Source organism: Oncorhynchus clarkii, chromosome 8, assembly GCF_045791955.1.
Source record: "Oncorhynchus clarkii lewisi isolate Uvic-CL-2024 chromosome 8, UVic_Ocla_1.0, whole genome shotgun sequence".
In the NCBI taxonomy this organism is placed as follows: domain Eukaryota; kingdom Metazoa; phylum Chordata; class Actinopteri; order Salmoniformes; family Salmonidae; genus Oncorhynchus; species Oncorhynchus clarkii.
Genome location: NC_092154.1, coordinates 21,231,337 through 21,245,121, shown reverse-complemented (window position 1 = coordinate 21,245,121; position 13,785 = coordinate 21,231,337). Strand labels below are relative to the sequence as shown.

At 42.8% G+C, this 13,785-nt stretch overlaps 1 protein-coding gene across 2 annotated transcripts in view; it reads left to right on the top strand.

Moving 5' to 3' along the window:
* Window positions 1-13,785, top strand: part of LOC139415095 (sodium/potassium-transporting ATPase subunit beta-1-interacting protein 2) — a 160,614-nt gene that overhangs the window by 139,395 nt on the left and 7,434 nt on the right. For both annotated transcript variants that reach the window (XM_071162906.1, XM_071162907.1), the window contains exon 5: window positions 12,812-12,872. In XM_071162906.1, the coding sequence (XP_071019007.1) occupies window positions 12,812-12,872 (61 nt within the window). The remainder of the gene's footprint in view (window positions 1-12,811; window positions 12,873-13,785) is intronic.

Genomic DNA, 13,785 nt, shown 5'->3' with positions numbered 1-13,785 from the left:
CGTTGCTGTGTTGCCAGGCAGATTTCTCTGTTCTTCCTTCACACTGGGAGGGAGAGAGAGAGAAGCAGAGCGGCAAGGCAGTACACAGAGCCACAGAGAAGGGCTCCAGCAAACGCCACCACACTACTGGGGTCTAGGGGAGAGCCTGAGGGAGAGGGGGGAGAGAGAGGGGGGTGGCCAGCTCACATGGCTGGATGAGCGGCTAAATGAGCTGTGTCCGGCATACAGTAGCATGGCTGATGCCTCAGAGGTCCGTGGCCAGTTTCTCTAAGAACAGCCAGTTGTGGAAGGTCATGAATCAGAAGAGGATCCACGTTCACTCTAACAAAGATGTTAGCTGTGGAATGATGAGGCTCTAAAGGTATGACTAAGTATTATATTTAAAACATGTGCATTGACTGTGTTTGAACAATGACATGGTTTAATGTGAGAGTAACCCTGATAGGAAATGTGAGAGTCAATTCTAGACAGTGCTGCCGTATAGCGGCTACTAAAAGTTGCACATATACAGTAAAGGCAGAGCTTCATAGAGCCGTAAGGGGACTGGGTCTGTACAGGAGAGCTAACTTGTCATTGACGGGTGCTTCCTATGACAGGAGCCATAGGACTACATTATATGTAGCAGGCTGAACTCCTGGCTAGTACCACTTACTGTCAAATGTTAACTTTACAATTATGCCCATGCTCCCATATCCAGAGTGACATCTCATAGACTCACACAGACTCGCACAGACCCGCACAGACTCGCACACACACACACACACACACACACACACACACACACACACACACACACACACACACACACACACACACACACACACACACACACACACACACACACACACACACACACACACACACACACACACACACACACACACACACACACACACACACACACACACACACACACACACTGGAGGAGACAGCTCTTACTGTAGGAGACAGCTGTTGGAGTCCACAGGCCCCTCTACTCCTCCATCACATCCTCTAACCTGTATAGACAGACAACAGGCATTCTGAGCCCACGGCCAGGAGAGACACTTTAATGAATGAGACTATTAAACATAGCTATGGTGATGTGCTTATGAGAATATTTTTAATGACACTTGTAATGAATCACACCTTGTTTAATTACATAGTGCCCTCTGACAGTACTGTTGCAGTGTATTTTGTTAGGTATTCAGAGTGGGTCTTTGAATGTGAGTGTAATTGTTTGTAGAAGAGCTTAGGCCTGGGTTCATTAGCTACAAGATTAAAGGGACGCACGGCATACCCATACGTATAATACATTCACCCATCACTCAGGCACTGTGAAAGACCCCTTGTTTAGTATTTGCCTGGTTAATAGTCAAGCTCTTTGCAATATTATTTACCCTGTTGATTAATTAGCATGACCTCCAAGTGTTTAAACAATGTCATTGCTGCTTTACTGCTGTGATCTATTCACAGAGTAGTGGAAATACCTTGCTTGTTTTATTCTCCATATGATCCCACCATTTTAATTTTAATTTATTTTCCTGTGGTTTGGCATTTCTGTCATGATGGGATGAGAAATTCTCTCTCTCTCCTTGTCTTTCTGTCTTCAGACATTCATTTCTATTCTGCACCTGAACCTCCCTCTCTCTCACTGCCTCCAATGTTCATTTCAATGGCTATTGTTCAAAGCTGTGTCTGGCGCGGATAACAGAATGGAAAGATGGGTATCTGTAGAGAAATCACTATTGAAGACCTGGCGGCTGGGCTCTGGGTAATATAAAGCAAACACTAAGGCCAATTTGGTCAAGTCATTTTAAGAGGATTGGAGGAGGTATCAGTCATGGTGGAGGAATCTGTTCCTTTGATGCATCGGTGAAGGAAAAACACTTTGCCTTCCAAATCTTCCAAGTCTCTGATTGAATCTCGAAGTATACAAATTAAACAAAAAGTAAAGGCCACAGTGATAGATGAATCCAATTCATTTAGCCAGGATAGGTGCTTTGCTCAAATTGCCACATCTTTTGACAATCTGTTTTTCTTCCCCAAAGACTGCACTTGTTTCATGCCTGTGCATGTATAGAAAGCTATTTTTTATGCTGTCAGTTCTGTGAATAGTGAATGCTTTAGCCCCTGGAGTAAAATGAATCAGCTTTGACAGTGGCCAACACCCTGAGGGAAGTGAATCAATTTGCTTCATTACATGTCAGTCCCTGAAGACCCACACAGAGACCATGGCCGCACAGAATTGCAATCTTAGACTAATTGTTGTATTGAAACAGAGTCATGCTCAGCAAATCATTCAGCAGACACCCGTCAGTCTGGCTCACAACGTTGTTATCAGAGAGGCTTCAGTATCAATCTCAGGTCCCTTTCAATCTCTCTCTCTCTGTTCTTATTCAAAGCCTGTTTCTCTGTGTCTCTCTCTCTCTCCTGGCCCACCCCTGTCCTCTTCCTCGTCCTCTCTCTGTGAGAAGGGCTTGTTGTTGTGGAATAACGGCGTGGACCTGGGTTCAGTGACAGGAGAGCTGATATTGTCAGGATCTCTGACGTGTCAGAGCTTCTCATCTGATAAGCCAGAGAGAGAGTGAGATTGGCGGCGAAAAGGCGGGCGCCTATTTTTCAAATGTCAGAAACGATACGGGACGGTGCTTGATGGGACCCCGCGAGCTGCGAGGGTACAGTGTTTCATTCCACTGCTTTAATGATGAGAGGCCCCCCCAACGTCCATATCACTGAGCTGGACATGATGAGTCTGCCTCCACCCCACTGAGCTGATTATTTCCAGGGCACAAAGTGGATAGATGGCACTGCACTGGTGCTGATGGGGCTCGGCCGTCATTGGGAAAGCATTGTAGTGACACTGATGCTGTTAGTAGCAGCGTGCGGCCTCGGTCACGACACAACATCGTCAGAGTAAAAAGAAATGGCTGTCTATCATTGTGACATGTAGGACATGCCGTGGTGATGTTTAGCTCAGCCGCGTATGTTTTGACACAGGGCATGTTATTTGTAAGCTCTCCACTGTCACAATAGGGATATACTGTAATGTGTTTGGATAGAATAGCAAACAGCCTTGGTGTGTGAAGTACTGTATGTGTATGATGAAGATACAGTATGGGTTGTATTTTGTGGCGCTCTAGTTACAGGAAGCACATGTTCTCTGGGGATACAGTTAGGGAATAAACATGTTCCTAATGTTTACTGTAGCATTAAGATATGTTAAGATATTCCGCTTTGTATTAAGAAGGCCTTTGACCCTGCCTATTTGACCCTGCCTATTTGACCCTGCCTATGTTACTTGACGTGTTATAAAATAGCCATGAGGGCTTTGGGAGGTCACAGGAACAATTAGCAAGAAGTCACGCAAGCTAAGCACCAAATGGCTTATTTTTCCCCCCCTCCTATTTATGGGAAAGATGTGAGATAGATTTTTCTGTTGTCAGACAAGTGATCAAGCTTCACATAGGTGCATCACACTTTACAATTAGAAATACACAGATACTCAGGCACATATTGAGGTCAAAACTAGCATTACTGTAGCTTTACCATCTTCTCAGGCCGATATTGTAATGCGGTGCTGGTGGCAGGGAAGTCAGACGCAGGAGAATGAACTTGGTAAAAACGGAGCTGTTTAATAAACATTCAAAAAACCTCTGAAAACCAAAGTATACAAAAATAACATAATAGGGTGCAAAACCCGTCACACACCAGAACAAATAACACACCTACATACAACAAAACAATCTCTGACAAGGACATGAGGGGAAACAGAGGGTTGAATACACAACATGTAATGAATGGGATTGGAACCAGGTAGACAAGACAAAACCAATGGAAAATGAAAAGTGGATCAATGATGGCTAGAAGGTCGGTGACGTCGACCGCCGAACACCACCCGAATAAGGAGAGGGACCGACATCGGCGGAAGTCGTGACAGATATTAGCTGGCGTGCCATTCATTTGGAGACTTTAGACTCAGTATACAGAGCAAGCATCTACTGAAGGCTCTCAGGGCTCAGTACATTATAGAGGGGCCATATGCCGTCTTGGTATTCAAACAGTATTTTGGCAAAGATCAATGGAGAGATGTCTGAATGTATTATAGTAAACAAAGAGCAATTCTGCTCCAAGCTCAGAGATTTGGCTTTTACATCAAGCAATCAATGCCTGGACAATGGCCACATAATGATTGTCAAGTGATGGAAAAGTATCTCTGCAAAGCCAATAAGGTTAGCCAATAAGACCAGAACCAATTAAGCAGAGTTGTGTATTTTGAGATGCTTTGCCAGAGGTAAAGCACATTATCTAACCCACCTTGGGTCACATCCATCAATTCATTACTGTAGTCATGTGTGGTTGTGGGTGGAAGCAGCATCAATGTAGAAGGATATTATGGAATGTACCTTTAATGGTCTAGATCAGGAATGGGTAACTTTGATGGGGTGGGGGCCACAAAAAAAACAGAACTCTAGCTGTCCGCTAGACTACCTTACCAATCCCCCAAAACAATTGCGGACATGGGATAATTAAGTGACTGCTGATGCACAACCAAATGTCCAATTATTACTCTAACGCTCAACAGTAAGTTGAGACCTCGACTGAGTTCTGAAATGTGTTGTTGAAATTGGTCAGTGCGCCTACAAAAGGGGTACGGTGCTTCCAGTGTAACCATGACCAGTGAAAATGAGAACAAATACTCTCCTGTGTGAGTTACCAACCAGTGCAAACCCAGTAAAGGTCATTCCACCGCAACCTTCTGTCCGTCAACATACATGCAACAACCATGTCATGTAACCAGCCTATTCCTGTTTCAAGATGGACTCTTTGCCAACAGGAGTGCACAGCAAATGATAAAGGCATGCTATAAAGGAAGCGATTTCTGCATTCAGTCCTATTTGGCCATGGTATGTTTGGCCTGGCTTGTGAGACGTTTGATGTCTGTCTCAGACGTATAAAGGAGATGGGAAACTGTATGAGGGGAATCATTGTCAAACACTTCACAAACATCTCTGTGTGCTTGAAGAGAGTGGGAGGAAAGCACCAACCATGTGTTTATTGTGCTGTTACACTGCCATGTCAAAAAGCGACTCATTCTCCCCAACAGTTAAGTGCCTTCACAATTGTGAAAGTGGAAAATTGGGACTGATGTGTGTAGTTGGAGATTCACAGTAATCTCAGAGGAAGTAAAGCCTTCTGCTTTATATCTGATCATTTGGTTTGGTACCACTGAGACTGTGCAACAGCTATCCTGAAGTAAAAGAGCTCTCTCCTGGTACAATGCATTGATTGATTGTTATCTCTTTGGATTCTCTAGAAATAGCAGGGCAACCAAACAGGGCATATAACATCATTAAAGATCATTATGAATAATTGCTTTAGGGAATGACTTAATAAATATGACCTTTCAGTAGAGAGGGATGTGTTTAAACCACGTACTATTTCAACATTCAGTGATTCTGCTAAAGATGCATAACCCATTACCTTGTTTGCTCAAGAGATTCAGACTAAATGTTGAATAATCCTTCATATTAATGAATTTTTAACCTAGCGGCTTAATATTGATTGCCTGTTGCTTAGACGTATTACTTTCATTTGTGTTATATGCTGTTTTCCAAAGCACACATTTGGCTTGGAATCTGTCTGGGGTACAGGCCAAGATACATGTTTCCCCACATATAGCTTTGAGTAGTGACCATCAGGCTTGGTTGAGAGTAAAAAACAGAATAGTTTAGGGTTTCTTGTACATACCAGTCAGATAAAAATGCACCTCGACAGAATGGTCTGGTTTGGTGGAATCTCTCTTTACTGTGTGTGTGAGTTATGTTCTTACTTGAAATATTTAATGTTTCAATTTCTCAAAACTCTTTCAGGTGAGTTTATTTTGTATTTATCCTGCCATCCTCTTTCTGGCAAACTGTGGCCATTGATATAAGAGGTAAACTTGTTTGAAAGCATTTATGATTCAGCAAGAAAGTTGGTAGACATTTTATGCATTCTCATTAGAATTTTGACTTGACACATTTTCAGTTAAAAGCATGTGATTAATTAACCAATTGTATTGATTCCAAAATGTATTTCTAATGACACAAATGAGGAAATGAGTTTATGTGCGTCCCAAATGGAACCCTATTCCCTATATCGTGCACTACTTTTGATCAGAAGCTGGACAAAAGCAGTACACTATATGGAATAGGGTGTCACGATCACTGTCTTGAAAAAGACCGGACCAAGGAGCAGCGTGCCGAGTGTACATTTTTTCTTTATTTCTTTAAATGTTGCCAACAAACACGACTGCGACGCTCCGTAAGGCTATACCTGCATCAAACGAAGACAACAACCCACAAATACAAAAGGAAAAAAGGCTGCCTAAATTTGATTCCCAATCAGAGACAACGATAGACAGCTGTCCCTGATTGAGAACCATACCCGGCCAAAACATAGAAACAAAGAACATAGAGTTTCCCACCCGAGTCACACCCTGACCAACCAAACATAGGGAATAAAAAGGTCTCTACGGTCAGGGCGTGACATAGGGTGCCATTAGGATTCACACTCTATCCTCATCCATTATGTACAATGTTTTACACTACAATCTACAGTATATACATCTATCATTTGACCTCTTTGCTTTCTCTCCTCTTATAAAAAGATGCCCACCAGCTGAAGGCTCAATAGAGAAGTCAATGAGCTTGGGCCTTGGCCATGATTAAGGAAGTAAAAGGTTAATTTAGCAACCGAACAAGACCAATGCCAATGTGGAACTCACACAGCACAAGCTCAGGGGGTCTTTGCTGTGGAGCCCCTCCCTCCACCGTAGGGAGACTAATTCAGATGAAGAGCTGGGTGTATGTAGGTCCCCCAAGGAGGGTTAGAATGAAGACAACTGAATTGGTTTCTGCTCTAAGGGTGGCAGATTACTAAAGACACAGAGGTTTATTTGGATTAGACCTAAAGAATGGTCCCAGCTCACAGATGAAAGTCAGCCCTTTGTCTACATTACATGAAAGCTAATGAATTCCTCAATCTCTTATTTTCTAAGGATTTTAACTGTCAAGCGATGATTCACTGATGTATCAATGTATAAAAACATACACCAGGGGAAATTCACTTGTAAATACACTAATGAGTATATTCATATATTAGAATAACACAAAGTAGCTTTGGAAAATGTTGGCTAGTAATAATACTGGGTTCATACTGTGTACTGTGCAGATGAAATGTCTTTGATGGCTGTGGATGTGTGGGGTGATGCTTTGCCATCATTGAATTATCATGAATACATTTGCTCAGAGCCCATTTTCCAAATGTTCTCCAGTCTTTTGTTCTCAGTATGGGGTTAAATACTAGGGAAACATTTCAGCGAGGCTTTCGCTTGTCCTCAATCTTTCTGTGCTGTATTACACAGTGTGTGCAGGGCCTCATTTAGAGTGATGCATCAGTCTGCCATCCACAGCATTTACCCCCAGTATCTCTGATTTGTGGCAAACAGAAAACCTTGTTTTATAGGAACTGCTGAAATGCCACTTGGCTTTATTGTGATGAGTAATAAAACACACATCAGACCCTTAGTATACTCTGTAAATGCCTCACATATACAATCAGCACTTCCCTAAGCCAGGTCTGGTTTTACAAGAGTCTGTATGCCAACAGTTGTCCTATTTAAAATATTTGATGGAGTCAATGTACTTAGATGTTTAGCCTTGATGACATGTTGTAGCTTGCTTCCATTTCCTGGCGATGCAACCCCAGTAAAAAGCTAAGGTTCCACTAAAAGGTTGTTTGATGGTGAAAGCTGTCAACTGCCAATGACCAGTTGTTGGCATGTTAAGCAGCCACGGCCCAGTTTATAAACGCGAAAGACCAAGGCTACCCGCAGCGGGCCAGGGAACGCAGGAGGATGGAGTCAAGGACATGTGAATTACCTTATGCACAAGCTGAGCCGCACACAGTTTGAAATGGGAGTCTACGCTGAAACAGAAATAGGTTGAGTGATGCCACACAACACCAGGAAATTGATTAAACTATGTGATTTCGCACCACTTTTTATGAGGAGATAGGTTAGCTGGGAAATTACATCCACATCAATTACTCTATGAGGGATTTTTGAAGTTACATTTTCCCTGCCGAGCTCTAATATTCGAGGGTGAAATAAAAGATCTGAGTATTAATAAAATGTGAGGTTTTACTAGGCTAGGTTCCAGGATTTTTACACAAGCAGCGTCATGTTCACAGCACTAGACTTGGCACAGTATCCAAAATGCAATACCCCACTCTATGATTCTGATGTCAAACAATCAATATGAAACCCATTTTTGACAACAAAGAATATATATATATTTTCAATGGTGTTTACTGTAGAGAATGTTTAGTCAATTGTTCTCTGGCTGAATTGGTACATTCTAAATGAATGGGCCCGTTCTGAAAACACTCCTCCTCCTCCTCCTCCACTCCTCCTCCATTGTCATGTCAGTTGCATTTCATAAGTGCTGCACAATTGAAAGTGAAGAGTCCTCTGTCTCAGCCTCAACACTCCTTGACCTTTGGGCCGTGATTTGCATGTGATCCATCCATACAACAGCACCCTCCGACTATAATAAGGCCAACATGTGAACAGTATCCCACCAGTGCAAAACATGTCACTTACTCAGTGTCGTGGAGGACACAGTGTCATGGCTGTCAGCTGCACAACAGAGGAGACTGTGTCTGTTCATTTATAAGGCTCCTGATTCAATCAGTCTTTGAACAGTAACACAATCAGTTATATCCAAAGTCAACTGGACAAAGCTTCCTTTTAAAAGTGACAGTTATGAATGTAGTACAGATGTGTGTCTCACTGACTCTCGCCTAAACAATAGAGAATGGCTGTGTTGTGCGTCTGTTTATAATGCTTGCGTTGAGAGCAGTCATGCTCCCAGAATTATTCTCAATTATGAATGGTTTTCTCAGAAACTCTGCATGTATTATTCAGATTTATAGAGTCAAATTTTAACCAACCGTCAATAATCATCTTCACAGTGGAATTTCCTATGGAGTAAAACAGCTTGTGTTTAAAGGAGCCTTTATCATAAGAATACCCAGGTTTATTTACAGGAGACAAATTAGGCTTACACCCTGTGACATGGTTCTAAACGAGATACCTTTGGCTAATCAGAGGAGCTGTGTGTGTGTGTGTGTGTGTGTGTGTGTGTGTGTGTGTGTGTGTGTGTGTGTGTGTTGTTTTTTTGTCTGGTAATCACACAGCAAACAAAAACAGCTCCTTTGTTTCACCTCCTCAGTGCTCCTGATGGGTAAAGTGTGCAGTGTGTTATGTGTGGCGGGGCCGGCATTGTGTGTGACTAGTGTCTGTGAGTGTTGGCCTGTGCTCCCAGCCTACTGCAGAGACAGAGTGTGGGGCGGGCACATTATTCAGAGTAAATGAGAGCGAGACCTTGAGGTATTCCCAGAATCTTAAATCTGGGCTTGCTCAGATTTGTAACTGTGTCTGTTTGTGGCCCTTAGACTCCAAACAATACCTGAATATGAGGACGGCACACCCACTATCTACATGGCTGTCCACAGTACGGTCTCGTGCATGGCCTCCTGTCTGACTGAATCCTCTGTGACATTGAGAATGTCCATTTCTCTCCACACACTGACCACATTCAAAATCCCAGCTTCCCTATCGCCCAATCCAATCAGAGACCTCCAATCACTGGCCTATGAAATTACAGGCCTAAGGAGGAGCGGGGGAAGAGAGTAATATTGTTGTGTTCTGGGTTTTATTAGTGCCTAGAGCAGGGATATCTAGTATGCTACTGTATTTCTCTCAGGATAAGCCTCCAATTAGATTTCCTATGTTCCTATGTTCCCTTGGCTTTCTATTGTTATACTTAATCCACTAAATCTTCATATTAGGTGACACATTTTAAATACAGTCTCATTAAGAACCGCTAGGCCCACATTATTTGATACCGACCATTAGATTCTGTGGCTGCGAATACGGAGTTGTCGTCCCCGGACCCTCTGGAAACCTTTTTTCTCCAAGCTACCAATTCGGATCGCGTTCTGCGCATGTGTTAATTTACACACATTTTTGTTCTACGTAGCTGCTGCTCACACTCCACCTCCATTCACATTTCTCTCTTTACCCACCCTCTTCTGAACCATTATGATATAGCCAATGTCTCTGCCTCATATTTCTGAAGAGCTGGAATAAAAACCATGAGGTGATTTGAACAAACATTCAAGGCCATTATGAAGGCTACAACCTTCTCTGTCTGTTGTAACAGATATTGCAGTTGCATAAGCACATTCATTGGAGTAAAAACAATCAACATTTTGTGTGATATAGGATAATCTTTGTAGCTGCTGCCATATCGTAGCCACTAGCCAGAGTTGCTGAAAAATAACACTAATACTATGACTGGCTGTCTGCCTCCTGCTTAGCCAATGTTTGTATGATTAAAAAATAATATTAAATCGCTAATTAGACTGCGTGTCTGTGTCTTGCTTGAATTTGATATGCTGCCTAGATAGCTGCATGTAACTCCCCACTTGAGTTTTGCATTGGGGCAAATGACAATCTGCGAGTTTGTACGAACATGTTGATCATGTCTTTTGTGTAGAACATGTAAATAGCTGCATGAAGACTAACTCCCCTCCTGAAAAAAGAAAATTAAATTGTGCTCATGCCTAATAGCCTACTGAGGCATGGAATGCAGTAGTTGGAACATGTCGACACATGTCCTTTGCGTACAACATACATTTTTGTAGGCTACACCAGACAAAGGCGTTCATCGCCGATCAAGGAAGGAGAAGAGGCAGCGGAGCAGCTAAACACAGCAAAAAAAGAAACGTCCTTTCACTGTCAGCGGCGTTCATTTTCAGCAAACTTAACAACGTAAATATTTGTATGAACATAACAGGATTCAACAACTAAGACATAAACTGAACAAGTTCCACAGACATGTGACTAACAGAAATTGAATAATGTGTCCCTGAACAAAGGGGGGGGTCAAAATCAAAAGTAACCAGCTGCATTAAGTCCTGCAGTGCATCTCCTCCTCATGGACAGCATCAGATTTTCCAGTTCTTGCTGTGAGATGTTACCCCACTCTTCAAATCAAGGCACCTGCAAGTTCCCGGGTATTTCTGGGGGGAATGGCCCTAGCCCTGACCGTCCAGTCCAACAGGTCCCAGACGTGCTCAATGGGATTGAGATCCGGGCTCTTTGCTGGCCATGACAGAACAAGGACATTCCTGTCTTGCAGGAAATCACACACAGAATGAGCAGTATGGCTGGTGGCATTGTCATGCTGGAGGGTCATATCAGTATGAGCCTGCAGGAAGGGTACCACATGAAAGAGGAGGATGTCTTCCCTGTAACGCACAGCGTTGAGATTGCCTGCAATGACAACAAGCTCAGTCCGATGATGCTTTGACACACCGCCCCAGACCATGACGGACCCTCCATCTCCAAATCGATCCCGCTCCAGATTACAGGCCTCGGTGTAGCGCTCATTCCTTCGACGATAAACGTGAATCCGACCATCACCCCTGGTGAGACAAAACCGAGACTCGTCAGTGAAGAGAACTTTTTGCAAGTCCTGTCTGGTCCAGCGACGGTAGGTTTGTGCCCATAGGCGACGTTGTTGCCGGTGATGTCTGGTGAGGACCTGCCTTACAACAGGCCTACAAGCCCTCAGTCCAGCCTCTCTCAGCCTATTGTGGACAGTCTGAGCACTGATGGAGGGATTGTGCATTCCTTGTGTAACTCGGGCAGTTGTTGTTGCCATTCTGTACCTGTCCCGCAGGTGTGATGTTCGGCTGTAGCGATCCTGTGCAAGTGTTGTTACACGTGGTCTGCCACTGTGAGGACGATCAGCTGTCCGTCCTGTCTCCCTGTAGTGCTGTCTTAGGCTTCTCACAGTACGGACATTGCAATTTATTGCCCTGGCCGCATTGCAGTCCTCATGCCTCCTTGCAGCATGCCTAAGGCAAGTTCATGCAGATGAGCAGGGACCCTGTGCATCTTTCTTTTGGTGTTTTTCAGAGTCTGTAGAAAGGCCTCTTTAGTGTCCTAAGTTTTCATAACTGTGACCTTAATTGCCTACCGTCTGTAGTCTTAACAACTGTTCCACAGGTGCATGTTCAATAATTGTTTATGGTTTATTTAACAAGCATAGGAAACCGTGTTAAAACCCTTTACAATGAAGATCTGTGAGTTATTTGGACTTACCAATTATCTTTGAAATACAGGGTCCTGAAAAAGGGACGTTTCGTAGTTCATGTAGGCAGCAGCTACAAAAAAATCCCTGAAGATGCGCAGAAACCTCTATATCTTTAGCCACTGCAGATTGGGGTTACAGAAAATCCAGAACCACAGCCTATCTGTTTAAAAAATAAATATGTATGTGTATAAATCACTATTTGTGAAATGTCTCATAAACCATGTTTTTTTTACCCCATTGACGATGCAGGGCTTCTTTTTTGGAACATTGTTTATGTGTCTCTGTTTTTCAGTGTCTCTTCAACATCTCTATATGACCCATTTCATAGAGCAGTGTGATACACTAGACACTGTACTAACACCTGTTTCCTCAACACAGAATGTTTTCCACATGGAGATGCTCTTTTGATCTCTCAATAATTTTCTACTTTTTCTCAGTGGTGGCTCATGTTTTCCCACCAATAAGTTTGTGTAGCTCTCTTCATCTCCTGAGGGCATGGACACAAACATCTATGTTTCCTTCACTGATTGTGCTATTCTAATTGGTCCCCTTCTCACTGTAAAATGTCACCACTCTCCAGAAAATGTATTTGATTACCTTTCCCCATTTCTCTTTTTCAGCTTGTTGGGTTCATCTATGCCTGTTATGTGGTGAAGCTAATCTCAGAAGAGGAAGACAGCTGTGAGTATTGCCTTTCAATTAATATGGTAGATCTATGAGAAATATGGCTGATTCCTACAGTCACACTTTTTATTGTGAATCATTTCCCTTTGCTTGTTATAATGATGACTCAGCCAATTTTAAAAGGGCCATCTCACCTCATGTGCCTTAGTGAAACACACATATTTTATTCATAAGCGTTACCTGACCAATCACATAACAGTAATGAGCCATCCTCCTGGACTCGCTCCATGATATAATAACTAAAGTGTTTATATCCAGCTACACTCTTAGAAAAAAAGGTGCTATCTAGAACCTAAAAGGGTTCATTGGCTGTCCCCATAGGAGAACTCTTTGAAGAACCCTTTTTGGTATCAGGTAGAACCCTTTTGGGTTCCATGTAGCACCCTCTCCACAGAGGATTCTACAATGACCCAAAAGGGTTCTACCTGGAACCAAAAATGGTTCTACATGGAACACAAATGGGTTCTCCTATGGGGACAGCTGAAGAACCCTTTTGAATCCTTTTGTTTATAAGAGTATAGATACAGTATGTCTGGCTCAAGGTTGACATTTCTGTATTCCTGTGTTTACAGAGTACTTTATTTACTCTAATAACTGGGCATTGGCATGTACATTCCTCATCTGGTCGGATCTTTAAATTTAGCCAAGTTTAATGCTCCAGCAAACATTTGGATTTAGATGTTGCTGGATTTAAACAATTTATTTTATTGATCCCAGGCCCAGCCGCTTGTGGATCCTAGCCTTAAAGGAAAGTGTGGGAAATGTCCCCATTTGTTAAATTCAGAAAACATTGCAGCACAGACCCAGTCAAATTGCCTTGTTCCAAAATGCATGAATTATTCTCTTTGGCCGCCCGCCTCATTTTTTAGAAAAGTTATATTAGGACAGGAATTAGTTTTTGTGTTGTTGT